Genomic DNA, 16,489 nt, shown 5'->3' on the forward strand with positions numbered 1-16,489 from the left:
GCATGTAGACAACGAGGAAGTAACCAGTGAGATGTGGATTGTTTCAGCAGCTCCATCGCCTGATTTCATGCATCGGTCACGTGATTTTCTTGTAGTGATACGCGCACCAACGCAGGGGTTGTTTCATGAGCTTGGCGCGCTACCTACTACTGCAGTCTTGAACTCATTTGCACAAAGCCGTAAAAGCATAATTGGATGATCTTGGTGTGGATAAACTTGATCAACATCCATTAACCTCGGACTCGTGAACGTTTGTTTAAATAGCTGATTCCCCAAACGATAGTGAATCAAGTCACCCATTTAACATAAAAATGCTTGCAGTACACCAAACATCCAAAAATAATTTCAAAAAGTGCTTAGACTTACAAAGGTTTCACATGTCACTCAGTGATAAATAAGGGCATGTTTAGTCAAAAACAAATCTGACATTCTTGCACGATGCCATGACTTTTCTTGTGTGAATGGGCAGAGTTGGACTTGGGGGGGGCGGGGGGGGGGGGGTGCACAGCATGTTGATGACCCCGAAACCCAGTGTCTTCAGTAAAATTAACTTACAAGAATATCTATAATAATAAATTGAAAATGAGCTTTTTTTTGTTTCCCATCATTCTTGAGGGGAATTCTAAATAAGGCTGCTTAGGACAGCTACACTTTTTGCCAAGATCGTCATCCATTTAATATGGTATGCCCGCCAGTATCGTGCCAGTGTAGTTACCCCCATCAAAAACTGTATCCCCTGGGCGGAGCCACTGTGCTGCACTGATTTTCTTGATTTCCGTGTTTTGGTGATGTACTTATCTACGAGGTTTTAAAACATAGCCCATCCATCAAAAAAATAAATAAATAAAATTCTGTCGTACAGCGTGACATACGTACTTAACTGTTTTACTCATAGGATGACCTATAACTGTTATTACTGTAATTCAAGTCCTGTATGGAGTTTCTCCAGTTTAATAAACACTGATGTCCAAAAATATAACTGTGGTTCCTTTGTGGCTTCAATTAATTTCCGACATAACTCATAACAATTGTGTGTTTGTGCGCTCCCGCGAACCGGAGATACAATTTTTGATGGTGGTAACTACATTGGCACGACACCAATGGAGGCTATGTTGTACAATTAGCGTCTTTAGTGGAGCAAATTGAAACTCGCTCACCATTTTGGCAGTGCTCTCTGGCGTTTCATGTGTCCACAATTTCAATCCTTGGTTCTTGCTCAGTAGTTGTTGTCACTTTTGAATGCCTAGGTTTGAAAAAATGACATATATCCATCTTTCCTCTTCGGTCGTCGTGTGGTTTTTGCTAAACAAATTAAATGACTGTCTAAGGTGCTAGTCACATGATCTGTTCGAAAAATAATTTTGACCCATGATTATCTTTTTTTGTTCATTTCACTCATTTTTGTTTTACTGCTTTACAACTTTTATAGACAATATTTTACCGGAAAATTTAATTTTAAAATCATATATTGGAGAGTCAATTACACCAGGGAGGGCGTGCCCCCCCCCCTTAAATTCTGCGTATGGTACATACGTTCAATGTACCCTTTGTCATCCAATGAAAAGAAGAATTGTTCAGATTGTCACTATACATATTTTAATTGCATGGATAGAATGCTAACCAGTGAAGCAGAACAAAATGGGTGGCTGCATGGATGATCAGATCTTAAGTTAGTGCCACGGCACCTAAGATAAGAATCATTGCACGACCGCACCTGAGTAAAGGCATATTTGTAATTATTTTATTCAATAAAGTTAAGCCAGTGTTTTAACCACTGTCCATCCATTTTTGTACTGCTTATCATGGTCAGGGAGTGGGCAAGCAGGAATCTATCCCAGTGGACTGTGGGTGTTAGGACTATTCTCTGGTTAGGTTGCCAGTTAATCACTAAGCACAAAGATGTTGAACAGAAATTTATCCTATACTGTACAGCCTGCATGAACACCACCAGTACAAAGTATGCCAGCACTTTGTCAACCTAAAGAAAATACTTCTTGAATTCTAGTTGACAGTAAAAAGTGTGCTTAGATTAAAAATAAGACATTTCACGATTAAGGTTAAACCATTGCAATAGGCCTTTCACATTTCATTGTGCAAAATATGCAAGTCTGTGCTCGCATGTCTGAGACTATGTTCTTCCTGCTGTCACCATCCTGTGACATCCATTACCAACGTGAGATTGTGCTGGAATTCCACACAACACTCTGCCTCTTTCAGTCCTATCCTTAATTAAATTTTGATTCTTGAGTGTCTCCTTCATTGTCCACTTTTCTCAGCGTAACAGGCATTATGCCAGAGACTATAAATTGTCCTCTCAATTTAGAAGAAAATGTTTGAAATTTCTTAAGATTCAAATTACAATGCAAACCAAAGGGTGCACATGCTCGTGTCTCAACTGTAGGCCAGTCCCAAGCCCAGAGAAATGCAGACCATTGTGGCAGAAAAAAAAAGTTGATCATGGCTTGAAATCATCAGAATTGTACCAGCAACAAGAAGCAGACACATAATGCTGAGGCCACAAAAACACCTACAGTGTGGCAAATAAGTATTTAGTCAACCACTAATTGTGCAAGTTCTCCCACTAGAAAATATTAGAGGCCTATAATTGTCAACATAGGTAAACCTCAACCATGAGACACAGAATGTGGAAAAAAAAACAGAAAATCACATTGTTTGATTTTTAAAGAATTTATTTGCAAATCATGGTGGAAAATAAGTGGTGAATACCAAAAGTTCATTTAAATACTTAGTTGTGTACCCTTTGTTGGCAATAACCAAGGCCAAACGTTTTCTGTTACTCTTCACAAGCATTTCACACACTGTTGCTGGTATTTTGGCCCATTCCTCCATTAAGCTCTCCTCTAGAGCAGTGATGTTTTGGGGCTGTCGTTGGGCAACACGGACTTTCAACTCCCTCCACAGATTTTCTATGGGGTTTTCTATGAGCCACTCCTTTGTTGCCCTGGCTGTGTGTTTGGGATCATTGTCATGCTGAAAAAACCCAGCCACGTCTCATCTTCAATGCCCTTGCTGATGGAAGGAGATTTTCACTCAAAATCTCTCGATACATGGCCCCATTCATTCTTTCCTTTACACAGATCAGCCGTCATGGTCCCTTTGCAGAAAAACAGCCCCAAAGCATGATGTTTCCACTCCCATGCTTCACAGTGGGTATGGTGTTCTTCGGATGCAATTCAGTATTCTTTCTCCTCCAAACACGAGAACTTGTGTTTCTACCAAAAGGTTCCATTTTGGTTTCAACTGACCATAACACATTCGCCCAGTCCTATTCTGGACCATCCAAATGCTCTCTAGCGAACCACAGACGGGCCTGGAAATGTACTGGCTTCAGCAGGGGGACACATCTGGCAGTGCAGGATTTGAGTCCCTGGTGGCGCATTGTGTTACTGATTGTAACCTTTGTTACTGTGGTCTCAGCTCTCTGTAGGTCATTCACTAGGTTCCCCCGTGTGGTTCTGGGATTTTTGCTCACCGTTCTTGTTATCATTTTGACGCCATGGGGTGAGATCTTGCATGGAGCCCCAGATCAAGGGAGATTATCAGTGGTCTTGTATGTCTTCCATTTTCTAATAATTGCTCCCACGGTTGATTTCTTTACACCAAGAGCTTTACCTATTGCAGATTCAGTCTTCCCAGCCTGGTGCAGGTCTACAATTTTGTCACTGGTGTCCTTCGACAGCTCTTTGGTCTTGGCCATAGTGGAGTTTGGGATGTGACTGCCTGAGGATGTGGACAGGTGTCTTACATACCGATAATGAGTTAAAAATAATGCCATTAATACAGGTATCGAGTGGAGCCTCGTTAGAAGTTAGACCTCTTTGACAGCCAGAAATCTTGTTTGTAGGTGACCAAATACTTATTTTCCACTCTAATTTAGAAATAAATTCTTTAGAAATCAAACCATTTTTTTTTCTACATTCCGTCTCTCATGGTTGAGGTTTACCCATGTTGATTGCAATTACAGGCCTCTCTAATCTTTTCAAGTAGGAGAACTTGCACAATTGTCGGTTGACTAAATACTCCTTTGCCCCACTGTAACTTTAGCTGCACCTATAAATGATTGTAAACTGAACAGAATCGGTTACTAAGGTCTGCCTTTGCAAATTCAAAAATTCACTGGAAACAAGTCCAACTTTTTGCTAGGAGTGCAGCCCAACTCTGACCTACTCAGGGTCCAGAATTCCTTAACCATAAATGACCGGTCGCTAATTTGCATAAATATTTATTATGCACTTTAAGTACCTCTAAAAATAAAATATATATATTTAAAAAAAAAAAAAAAAAAAATCTTGGTGTCAAAGAGTTAAAAATCCTTCACAAAATAGTGTTGATTGGGTTGCAGGAGCTCACAGCACACAGAAGAACTGAAGTGGGTGTAGGCCTGCTGCCTGGTCCACAGACAGGAAGATAACCACAGTTCCTACTGAACCTGAGATTTGACTTTGCAACAGACAATACTTGCTACATGGCATTTTTATTCTGTGAAAGCGTATATAATTAACTAGCCCAGTTTCAGGAAGCTTTTTGACAGTTTTAGCTATCGGGTGTTTTATTCAGTAAATGAGGAATTCGCCTTTGCCCACATTTGAGCCACTTCACTGAATGGGTCCCTCTGTGAGATCAGAAGTGAAACGCATGCATGAAGTTCCAGAACAAATTTGTTTTAGCAAAGGAAATTAGTAATCAATAACTAACATTTGATTGAAAAAATAAAAACTTTTCAGTTATGGATATTATTTTAACATTTGTTGTGGTTAAATTATTGTGAATGTATATAAAATTATTTTAAGTGGCCTACATACAGGAAGCTCTATTGGCTTAGTTTTTAGCCTAGGCTAGAATTTCACATATTTTTCTCATCCTGCTCTGCAAATTTACATAGCCTGTCCAACAAAAAACTTTAAACATTGTCTATTATTTAGACTTTGACAGATCAGATCACATTTCGTGCCCACCAATCTATGCAGGAATCTATGCAATTTCCGGACATATTTCTTGCAAAGGGACACAAAAAATACTTACTCACATACAGACATACTAACATTTGTCTTGCAGCTTCATGCAGTGAACAACGACGGAGACAGCACAATAAAAAATGGAAGTTTTATATATCCAAATGCAACAACTTGATTTTTACAAACATTTAAGGACTGTTCCATAATTCTGAAACCACAATATGAAAGTAGATTTACGGTATCCAAAAATTAAAGAGCCCGTTTGTAAGTACGTTTAAAAAAAAAAAAAAAAAAAAAAAACTATTTACAGATAGAAGGAGGTTGGGGAAGTTCTTAAGTGTTACAGTTTAACCGCCAAGTCCTTTTTCAAAGAGGAAAGCTTTTTTTTTTAAATCCATAAATATAAAATAGAAACATTGCTTGAATTTAACCTCAATGCCCTGCAGACTGGGCCGGGGGACCAATCAAGATAAGATGGTAGTTATGAGTTTTAGAAGGCCAGTTTCTTCATGAGGAGGTACACCCTGGAGTCCACCTCGAAGCCGTGAAGATTATTTGCATCTCCCTGCAGCCTCATGAGGAGGCCACCATAAGAGACATAAGCAGAGCTGAAAGTTGAAAATGACATAATCAATACAATTCATAAGAGAAAATACATTTAAGAAAGGCATCTCATTTTTTGGTGACAAATTCTAATGAAGGAAACAGATTTTACGACTACACAACAGAGGGTAATTATTTGAAAAATTAATCACTTACAAACAGTAATGGTGCGTTAAAATACTTTGATGGACAGAAAGAACATTCTCTTTTGTAATGGGCAAGATACAGTATAGCTTGGCCGGGATGACTGCAACCATATGCTAGAAGATGCATAATAATTAGAATGCCCGGTTCTCAAATTCAAGCTTCTTATTCTTCTTAGGAGGACATAAAAATGTCTAGTCCTCCGTTATTAATGGACAGATCAGAATGAAATTTGGTAGGTGTAATCTAGGCATGTATATTGATGTATCGGTGTAGCGAGATTTTTTTTTGTCTGAGGGCTAATTAAATGAATTAACTGCAGAATTGAAATTGCTACTCCTCCATTATTCGTGGACAGATCAAAATTAAATCTGTTAGATATATTCGAAGAATGTGGACTCATCAATCCTCTGGGCCTGATTTTTTAATTTTTGTCTCAGGGCTGACAAATTTCAGAAATAAAATTGCTACGCCTCCATTTTTCTTGGACGGATCACAATGAAGTTTGGTAGGAATATTCTGCAGATGTATAGATCCTCTTAGCCAGATTCTTGATTTTTTGTTTTGTTTTGTCTCAAGCCTGATTAAGTTGATTAATTAATTGCAGAATTAAAATTGCTTCTCCTGTTATTCGCGGATGGATCACAATGACATGTATACGCATCGATCCCCAAAGTCCTTTTTCATTTTTTTTTTTTTTTTCCTCGAGCTGATTAAATACATTAATTGAGGACTTATAGTTGCCTGTAGGTTCCATGTTAGCCAGTAGAGGGCGCCGCGCGGTGGTAGTTCATCTTAAAATGTTTGAATCCTATGTACACATCAAATGGATGACTTACTACTTTTAAAATGACAAGTCAAGGAAAGTGTTTATCTGATTGTTTAGTTCATTGGAAAATTGGGTTTGCTATCTCACAAATGCTCGCAATATGTAAATGTTATCAATGGTGAAGTCAACTGACAATTTCCAGTACAGATTTTAGCAATACAGATTTTAGCAACACACATAAAGTAGACGGCTAGACACACATGATTAGTTTTTAGCATGCCATATAAAACGGCATTGTTCCATTTAACAACTGTGATGGAAAATTCAAATATTGTTTTAATTAAACTTGCCACTACTTTAAACAACAAGGACACCTTTTGATTCAAATATTAAATGTTCATTTTAAAATCTTAACAAATGGGTTAATACTACAGTACAAGATTAATCCTGGAAAGAAAAACTCACAGGCGTGTAGCAGCTTCTGTTGAAGTCTCATCACCCTCAATCTTGTAAACCTTCCCATACATTACGTAGTCAAATTGGTCTGATCTGGAAAAAAAAAACAACATTCAAATTTAGGAGCAGTACATTAACTCATTAACTACCAAAGACATATAAACAATGTTATGATGTTCAACTGCTCAAAAACGTAAAGAAGGAAAAAGAGTACAAACAAACTTTTTCTTATGGCAAAAGATGGGAATCTAGTTGTTCATGTAGCCATTAGAGGTGGGAATCTTTGGGCACCTAACGATTCCATTACAATTCAGAGGCTCAGATTCGATTCTAAATCGATTATTGATGCACTTTGATGTTTTCTACAATAGTTCCAACATTGTTAAAAAATCCTCTCAGGCTAAACCAAGCTACTATTTTAGTATCAAGTTAACAGTTAAAAACAGTAAATAAAATACTCAAGTCCCCATTCAGTATCAGCAGCTTTAAATTACATTCAACTAATTTAAATTGTTGTGAATCAACCGCTTAAGTTCTTAAAATTGCTCCCATTATTTCCCTTCTGTCTACTTTCAACATGTTTTAATACTGTTTCATCATTTAAAGATCGATTCAAGTCAAGATTTTGCCGATTTAGGGGTATTTTAGATAAAAAGTAATTAGGTTCGTTACAACAGAGCCTTCTAGAGAAGTCTACTACATTAAGATGGCGGCTGTTTACTAACTGCGGCAAGTCTGTCATTTCTCATCTAGTTCTCTATACATGTTCTAACGCCGCCGCCGTCTGTCATTTCACATCTAGTTCTTTGTACATGTTGTAACGCTGCCGTCGTCGGTCATTTCACAACTAGTTCTACATATACGTGATATCTACCATAGCCGTATGTTGCACTATGTTTGTAGCAACTAGAAACTGGGCGCTGTTTGTAGCGGCTGTAGCGCAGTCAGGTTATTGTTTTTTTTTGTTTTTGTTTTTTAAATCGAGCGGCACGAGTTGAACATTATATTTACTCTCGGTCCGTTCCTCGTTGTGCCCCGAAGATCGTACTGACTGTGTTTTATTTCCGCTTTACCTGGTATAATTCAATAAACGGAATTTGGATGTTTGTGAATTGTTATCGAATCTTCCACGGCCGAATCGCGAATAACCTAAGAATCGGAAATTTCTCTAGTAGCCATAGAACAATTTTCTGTGACTCTTGAAAGAAGGGGATGTGTTGTGACAAGATATTTGGTAGTGAATGAGTTTGAAATATATATATATATATATATATTTATTTTTTTTGTCTTAAGGACAGGGAATAAAAAACATTTCAAACAAATATGTGTTAGTAGGGACATACCGAGATGGTCTGTCATCTTGAGGATTGTACTCCCCATCATCTGGCGTTCCGTCTTCATATAATGTGCTAGCAATTACCAGCCTGAACTTGTCACCTTCATGAGATGAACAACGCTGTTTTTAGTGCACTTTTATGTGTTTCTTTTATAGCTTATACAACCCTTAGCAAAAAGTATGGAATCACCAGTCTCGGACAAGCACTCACTCAGACATTTTATCATGTAGAACAAACTCAGATAAAAAGTTTGAAAAAAATAATGAATTAGTTCAAAAGTGCAACTCTTTAGCATTCAGAAACACTAAAAGAAATGAATAAAAACATTGTGGTGGTCAGTAAATGTCACTTTTATAGAAAAAGTGCAGGGAAATATATATGGAATCACTCCATTCTGAGGAAAAATATATGGAATCATGAGAAACATGAAGAAATAACAAAACACATCTCTAGTATTTAGTAGCGCCACCTCAGGCTTTTATGACAGCTTGCAGTCTCTGAGGCATGGACTTGATGAGTATTCCTTATCAATTTGAGCTGAAAAAAAACATTATGGTGGTCAGTGAATGTTACTCTTAGAGAGCAAGTGCAGGGAAATATATATGGAATCACTCCATTCTAAGGAAGAAAAAAAAAAGAATCATGAGAAACAAAAAAATAACAATCAAAACAAATTTCTAGTATTTAGTAGCACCACCTCTGGCTTTTATGACAGATTGCAGTCTCTGAGTAATGGACTTGATGAGTATTCTTCATCAATTTGGTGCCAAATCTCTTTGATTGCAGTTGCCAGATCATCTTTGCAGGTCGGAGCCTTGCTGTTGACCATTTTTTTCAATTTCCATCACAGGTTTTCAATAGGGTAGAGATCTGGGCTATTTGCAGGCCATGACATTGACTGGATGAGTCTTTCTCCAAGGAATGCTTTAACAGTTTTAGCTCTGTGGCATGGTGCATTGTCATCTTGGAAAATGACAAACATATTTTCAATTGAGGGGATAAGAAACCTGTCTTAAAATTTCAATGTAAACTTGTGCATTTATTGAAGATTTAACCACAGCGATCTCCCCAGTGCCTTTGCCTGACATGCAGCCCCATATCATCAAGGACTGAGGGAATAGTGTGTGAAGAGTGTTTCTGAATGCTAAAGAGTTGCACTTTCCACAAGAGGAGTCCACAAGGAAATGCTCTGAGAGATGCTAAGACTCACATCGTCCAGGTAAAATGTAAAACGAATCCATTCACGCGGGTTTGTAGAAACCAATGTTTTTATTCATTTCTTTTAGTGTTCCTGAATTCTAAAGAGTTGCACTTTTGAACTAATTCATTTTTTCAAGCTTTCTATCAGAGTTTGTTTTACACGATAAAACATCTAAGTGAGTGCTCGTCCTAGACTGGCGGTTCCATACTTTTTGCTAGGGGTTGTAGCTGCACAAACTGACCATGAATACAGGGTGACCTATAAAAAGTATTCTCCCTTTTGCAGCTGATAACATGATATGTTCACACTTCAACAGCATTTCATACCTGCTGTAGCATTTTAGAATTAACTCCCTTTGGAGTTTAGTCATCATTGATGTCAATGGAGTGAAGCTACAAAACGCCCATTTAGTACCCAATCTAGTGACAGGTTTGCTCCAGCTCAAGGCAAGTTGAATTCAAGGCTTATTGGTGCTGTTTGAAGCTTTATTTAAGACCAACTCGACAACAAGCCAAAATGGAAAGAAAAACAACACCACGGGACATCAAGTTGTTTGGTCCAGCCATTGCTAAGAGTCATACCCAAACGCAAGACATATCTGGAAGTGGAGCCGTGTCAAAGATGCAGATAATCGGTGACACCAATAAAATTTTTAACACAAAATGAAAACTTATTGCCACCTGCAAAGTCAAGATTTTCACTGAATTTTTAACTTGCGTGAAATCTAGCGAGAACCACCGAGATTGGCACCCTTTCACTCCCAGAAAATCAGAGAAGATGGGATTGAAGATGCTTTAAAAAAAAGCATTTATAACTTGATAAACAATGTTTGATTAACAAGAAGTAAAAAGTGCTAATTTATGCCTCAAGAAATCTGTGGTTGGTGCGTCGTCAACCCCCCCCCCCCACACACACACAGACACACACACACTCAAGTCTACTTTACAGTGTTGCTACTTCCGCTAACGAGTGATATGAAATTGCGATGCTGAAATTGACAATAAATTGGTAAGCTATTTTTGAAACAGATAAATGTTATGTTACCAAATATTTGTATTATTTCAAATTAACACAAAATCATGCTCACAATTTTAAGACTTGCCAGAAATGAATTTAAGACATTTCAACATCAATTATCGTCTTATTTTTAAAATAATGAATTCAATGTCTTATAGGACATTTCAAGGATCCACGATAACGCTGAGTTGTGAGCTGCTAAATGGTATATACATTTTTAGGAACACCTGGTATTTCAATATCATTATGGAGTAAAATTAAATGACTTATGAACCAGCTTAGTACAAGAATGTAAGAGCTTACCAAGATCTACTGGGTAGATTTGAATATTCACATCCAAGATGAGATCCATCTTAAAAGACTCACTTTCACAATGTAGACGAGACACTGTGGGGAAAAAAATAATACAAGTCATGTAGATTAAATTACGATTGAATGATGTGTGATTATAAAATTATGTAAAGAGGCATCAGTTTTTGAATTTTTGCAAAATATCAGTTAAAAGGTAAGGTACATTATTATAACTCTTACAAATATTAGTATTAGCTAAATATTCAGTCTGTGTTGAGTGAGATGGTCTAGAATGCCATATGGGCGCTGTCCTGTGTAAAGCATACCGAACAGTACCCCAAGCACCAAGAAGATATATTGTGAAATCAGCCTCTGTGTACAATGCTGGGCTCAAGTGACCAACACAACCATTCTGGTTGGCCCTCAACAATGACGGCATCGAGAGAATTTCAGACTAAACATGACCAGGCTAGGAGCCAAGAGGAGGAAGCAGTAAAAACAACACTTCTAGTGGTGTCAACAATAATCAATGCGGCGATGCATCCCGATGTGGGGTATGGACGATTCAATTCGATACGGGCAACAAGCCTAATCGATTAACCGCATTTTAAAATATATAAGTACGTTCAAAAATCTTCCCTGCGCAATTCCGGTGATGCAACGGATTTGGTTTCCAAAGGGCTAGGCCTACATTTTACTTTTGTTCTACATTGCAATTTAGTTGTTTTGTTTGCAAATGAACGGATCCCTGGATTGATATTGCGATAAAGATGCTGCTGCACTACAATATTTTCTTTGTCGTTGTAATATTTACTTGAATATTTTTATTGATGGGTCGTTGTGACTAAAATACAGTGACTGTTATTACTGATTTTGCACAGCCCTGGTCTCATTCAAAGCACTAATTAAATGCTGTGATCTGTTTTTATATATATACATATATACAGTGTTGTTAATCTTACTGAAAAAAAGTAATTAATTATAGTTACAAATTACTTCTCCCAAAAAGTAATTGCGTTAGTAACTCAATTACCTGAATGTAAGAGTAATTAGTTACTTGGCAAAGTAATTGGTGATAATTACTTTTTTTTTTTCCTCAAAAAAAAAAAAAAAAAAAAAAACATTGGCCACACTATGTGAAGTTTTTTTGTGAAGGTTTTTAGTACAATTGGCCCGAGCCCAATTCTTTACCCTAATTTACCCTTCACCCTGAATCAACTGTTAAAAGTTGTTAAAATTGCTCCCATTATTGCATTAGTTCCCTTCTCTCTACTTTCGACAAATGAAAGTTTTAAAACTTTCATTTTGACTTTTTGTTGATTTTTTTTGTTGATTTTGACTTCAAGTCAAGATTTTGCCGATTTAGAAGTATTTTAGATAAAAAGTTACTTAGGTTCGTTCGGAAGGTTCTCTACAAAAGAGCCGTAATAAAAGGTCTACTGCTTTAAGGTGGCGGCTGTTTACTAATGCATCTAGTGCCGTGTCTGTCATTTTGCATCTAGTTATATCTATATACAGTATATGCAGTGTTGTTAATTTTACTTTAAAATAGTAATTAATTACAGTTACAAATTACTTCTCCCAAAAAGTAATTGCGTTAGTAACTCAGTTACCTGAATGTAAGAGTAATTAGTTACTTGGCAAAGTAACTAGTGATAATTTTTTTTTCTCAAAAAAAAAACAAGAAACAAAAAAAACAAAAAACAACAACAACAAAAAAACAGGTCACACAATGTGAAGTTTAAAGGATTTGGGGGACAATTGGCCCTAGCCCCTTTACCCTCCACTTAACTAGACACAAGGGTATTGCGATAACTAGCTAGTAACCTTTGCTATGTGTGGAAGTCATTTAAAGTTGTGAATCAACCGTTAAAGTTGTTAAAATTGCTCCTGTTAATGCATTAGTTCCCTTCTGTCTACTTTAAACATGTGTAAGTTTTAAAACTGTTTCATCATTTAAAGATAGATTTAAGTTAAGATTTTGCCGATTTAGAAGCATTTTAGATTTAAAAAAAAAAAAAAGTTACTTAGGTTCGCTAGGAAGGATCTCAACATCAGGGCCTTCCTGAGAGGTCTACTGCTTTAAGATGGCGGCTGTTTACTAACGCATGTAGTCCTTAAAACATGTTGGCAATGCAGCTGTGTCAGTTTTTGCATCTAGTTCTATAATATGATATCTACCGTGTCATGTGGGCGTAGTTTGTCGGCTATGGCTACAGTCAGGTATTATTGGAGCCACCTAGCATCGCGGTTGCAACGGCGTCTTCCCCACTGCTGCTCTGCTCTCGTCCCCGTGAGTCCGTTTCTCTCAGACTTTTTTTATTCAACCAACTTAGTAACGCATAGTAACGCACGCCTTTCCCGCCTCAGTAACGGTAACGGCGTTGCCAAGATGAGAAAAGTAATTAATTAGATTACTCATTGCTGAAAAAAATAACGCCGTTAGTAACGCCGTTATATTGTAACGCCGTTATTAACAACACTGCATATATATATATATATTTATAATATTTTCATTTGACTTCAACCAGGAGTGACACAAGAGCCAATAAAAAGTTGTTTAATGTCTGACCGCTAGTGTTGCCTCATGATTCACGAAAAATATGCTTTTCTTTAGAATTTTAATGCATCCCAGGCTTTAATGCATCGCGATGCATTGCCGAATTGAACCGAATCGAATCGTGACCCTCCGAATCGAACTGAATTGTGGCCCTCCGAATCGTAATCGAATCGAATCGTGAGGGCAGTGCCGATGCACACCTCTAAACACTTCTGATGCAACGTTGCTCCATTGTTGCTGTTTATTTTTAATCGGGCTTTCAGCCGATTTAAAATACAGCATTACAAAACTGACATTGTTCAAGGAGCGAAACAAGTGACCAAAATTCCATTCCTTGAGTGTTTGTAAATCTTACAGATAATGCTTATCATAAAAATATACTTTTTTTTTTTTTTTTTTTTTTAATCCAACCGACATTACACACCTCTGTCGAACTTCTTTCCGTCTGGATCGATGTCTTTTACATCGAAGATATCCTCAAAAAGGATTCCAGCCATATGTTTTCTTGTTTCTGCACAAAGAAAATCAAGAAAATTACAGATAATCATATAGCGTATGATAAAAAGTTGGAAGTAAATGGATACTGTACACATAAAGAGCACTAATTATGTCCTGACTTCCTGAAGTAATACTTTATAACAAAATGACATGAACCATTACTTCTCAAATAATGGGGCACACCCCCAGGGGGTCACAAAGCAATACTGGGGGAGCATATGACTTCGCTGAATATATTTTTTTGCCGTACTAGAATAATGTGTAATCGCACATTCACTCAGTAGGTGGCAGTGACGCTCTCATTTTCAAAGTGTGCACAGTATTTTTGCATTAAACAACAGCACACACAAAGAGCGGGATATACTGTATGAAGTCTCCCGAAAGATAAAACGAGGAAATATGACAAACCGTACATAGCGTTTGGCTTAACTTTTAATACAGTGGGAGATGAAGAAAAATCATTATGTTTACTGTGTCCAAAAATGTTGCCAGCGGACAGCATGTAGCAAAATCAATCAAGACGTCACTTAAAAACATTAGACCCCAATCACATTGGTAAGCCGCTTGAATTTTTTTCAGCAAAAACATTCCGAATATTGCCAACAATCGTCCCACTTTGTGAGTGCTACATCAGTAAACTAGCGAGCACTGTTAGCATCATACAAGGTGGCATACCAAGTTTCTTAGTGCAAAAAAAATAAATAAATGAATAAAAAAAAACATACCATAGAAGAGGAGCTTATACCGCCTGAGACTTAGACATGGTCTTAGTCATGCTGGACGATACAAGTGCTGCAAAACTAAAAACTGTCCCTCTGTCCAATGACACTCGTTTTTGTTTTATTAATTTTTGTTTGGCATATTGTGCTCTGAGTTAATGTAGCTATTCAATTTGAACTTATTATAATTTATGGATTTTACTGAATTTTATTCTTCAGTGTCAAATAATCAAAAAATGTGCCTTGAGTGTATTTTTTTTAATTAAGGCAAATTGATGCAGTCTTTTCTGTTACATACAAACACGATGTTAATTAAGTCACACTTTGTTTCAAGTTGATCTATATTTTTTTTTACTGTTAACAGGGAAACAAGGTTATGCAGAGGTTTGCTTATTATAATTTTATAGACAAATGATATTTTTTACAGTGGCGGCGGCATTGAAAAGCCCTGACATAAACTAAGAGTTGCTAAAAGTAGTTTCACTAGTGATAAGACATTGAGCTGAAAGATTAGCCACTCGATTATACTGTAACAAAACTCGATAATATTATTCACCAATGCAAGACAGCCTGCGCGTACTTATTAAATCGATTTTAAAATTCGATTGTCAAGATGTTGTTTGCTTGCTAGCTTTAGCGTTTTGTGAGCCCATTTCTCGAAACATACCTCGTTGACGTTATGATAGTACGTTCTTCTAAATAGTGTAGAGCCGAGTTCTTCCGGCACTCGGTTGCGGGTTGCAGCAACGAGAGTAAGAAAAGTGTGCACTTACTTTCTTAAATGAGTAAATCGTCATTCATTCAAATACCGTGTGGCGGTGAAAATCAACGTGCTCAACCTTTGACACACTATCTACTTCCGGCGAACTGAACGCTTTACGTTTCTTATTTAAAGTAAATGTTGTAAAATGTTTAATGTAATATAATCTTCACGCATATATTTTTGTAGTTAAAATTAAAGATGGTTCGTGGCTGCGATACATTTGATAAAAATATAAATATGAATTTTAAAACTTTCCGAAATTAAATGTTTTGCGACATTTACTTGTACTTTCCAGCTTCAACCCTCTTGTTGCTATGTGGTTAGCGTCTCTTTCGTGTACGGTTGCTAGCTAATGGATGTCGCATCTGTGTAATGGTTTTGATAAAAAATTATATTGTTTTGTGACGTTTAAAGAGAGAATAACAGCGCCTGTTGAGATGTTATCTTTGGTGAGAATGGATCTTCTATGCTTCTATGAGTTTTTTCTGTTGCTAACATATCGAACAGCTCTGTTTAATTTTTATCGTCGATTTTTTTTGCTGTACAGTATTGGGAATCATATATTTAAGTTGACGCTAACACACATCAATTTCAAGCTAACTAAAACTGATCGACGTAATGCGGTGTTAAAATTATTTAATTTCATTACTGTGTTTTCCCGCAGTGGTGTGTGACATGTGTTTCATGACGTAATGAACACACTGGAATCCATGGAGTTTCTACAATCGAAACGGTGAAATTAACCAATCGATACAGAGGTAGGAAACAAAAATATTACAGTAACCAAGAAGTGGACATTTCTGAATTGTATGCATCGTTTAAGGAACTGAAAGATACTCACATGAGTTTCAAGGAGGGAACTAATATGGGGGACGTCTTAGCCACTGAAGCCAATCTACTTGGGATGATTAAAGAGGTATAAATCCATTGTCAGCATGTTCCAATAATTCAGTGTTTACAGCATATCCCAAATGTGGTTTTGTAACTTACTCGTCGCCTGTTTGTTTTTCCCACTATAGTACCTTAAGGTTGAACAATTTGATAATACAGTTCACAGTTTTGACAAAGAGTGTAAGAGTAAAGGAAAGCTTGTGTCCAAGCCACAAGGAAATGCTCTGAGAGATGCTAAGACTCACATCGTCCAGGTAAAATGTA

The 16,489-nt window shown here is 37.0% G+C and overlaps 2 protein-coding genes across 12 annotated transcripts in view; one reads left to right on the plus strand and one right to left on the minus strand.

Annotated features, from left to right (window-relative positions):
- Nucleotides 1-16,489, plus strand: part of LOC130918892 (lisH domain-containing protein ARMC9) — a 48,269-nt gene that overhangs the window by 374 nt on the left and 31,406 nt on the right. For 3 of the 9 annotated variants that reach the window (XM_057841111.1, XM_057841116.1, XM_057841117.1), the window contains exons 1-4: nt 15,511-15,783; nt 15,999-16,092; nt 16,158-16,250; nt 16,354-16,479. In XM_057841111.1, the coding sequence (XP_057697094.1) occupies nt 16,176-16,250; nt 16,354-16,479 (201 nt within the window). In that variant the 5' untranslated portion in view covers nt 15,511-15,783; nt 15,999-16,092; nt 16,158-16,175. Of the gene's footprint in view, nt 1-13,006; nt 13,088-15,506; nt 15,784-15,998; nt 16,093-16,157; nt 16,251-16,353; nt 16,480-16,489 lie in introns of those variants that run through there. The other 6 variants (XM_057841115.1, XM_057841114.1, XM_057841113.1 and 3 more) reach the window with 5 other exon arrangements.
- polr2h (RNA polymerase II, I and III subunit H) lies at nt 5,062-15,433 on the minus strand. 3 transcript variants are annotated; one of them, XM_057841124.1, is made up of 6 exons: nt 14,015-14,244; nt 13,779-13,865; nt 10,807-10,890; nt 8,292-8,385; nt 6,958-7,041; nt 5,062-5,584 (listed from the first exon to the last, which is right to left on the minus strand). In XM_057841124.1, exons 2-6 carry the CDS (start codon nt 13,849-13,851, stop codon nt 5,467-5,469), a joined length of 453 nt encoding a protein of 150 aa, XP_057697107.1. In that variant the 5' UTR covers nt 13,852-13,865; nt 14,015-14,244; the 3' UTR covers nt 5,062-5,466. The 3 variants fall into 3 exon arrangements, with proteins under 3 accessions (XP_057697107.1, XP_057697106.1, XP_057697104.1); XM_057841123.1 differs by lacking the exon at nt 14,015-14,244 and adding an exon at nt 15,345-15,430 and having other exon boundaries at nt 5,065-5,584; XM_057841121.1 differs by lacking the exon at nt 14,015-14,244 and adding an exon at nt 15,239-15,433 and having other exon boundaries at nt 5,086-5,584.

Source organism: Corythoichthys intestinalis, chromosome 7, assembly GCF_030265065.1.
Source record: "Corythoichthys intestinalis isolate RoL2023-P3 chromosome 7, ASM3026506v1, whole genome shotgun sequence".
NCBI lineage: Eukaryota > Metazoa > Chordata > Actinopteri > Syngnathiformes > Syngnathidae > Corythoichthys > Corythoichthys intestinalis.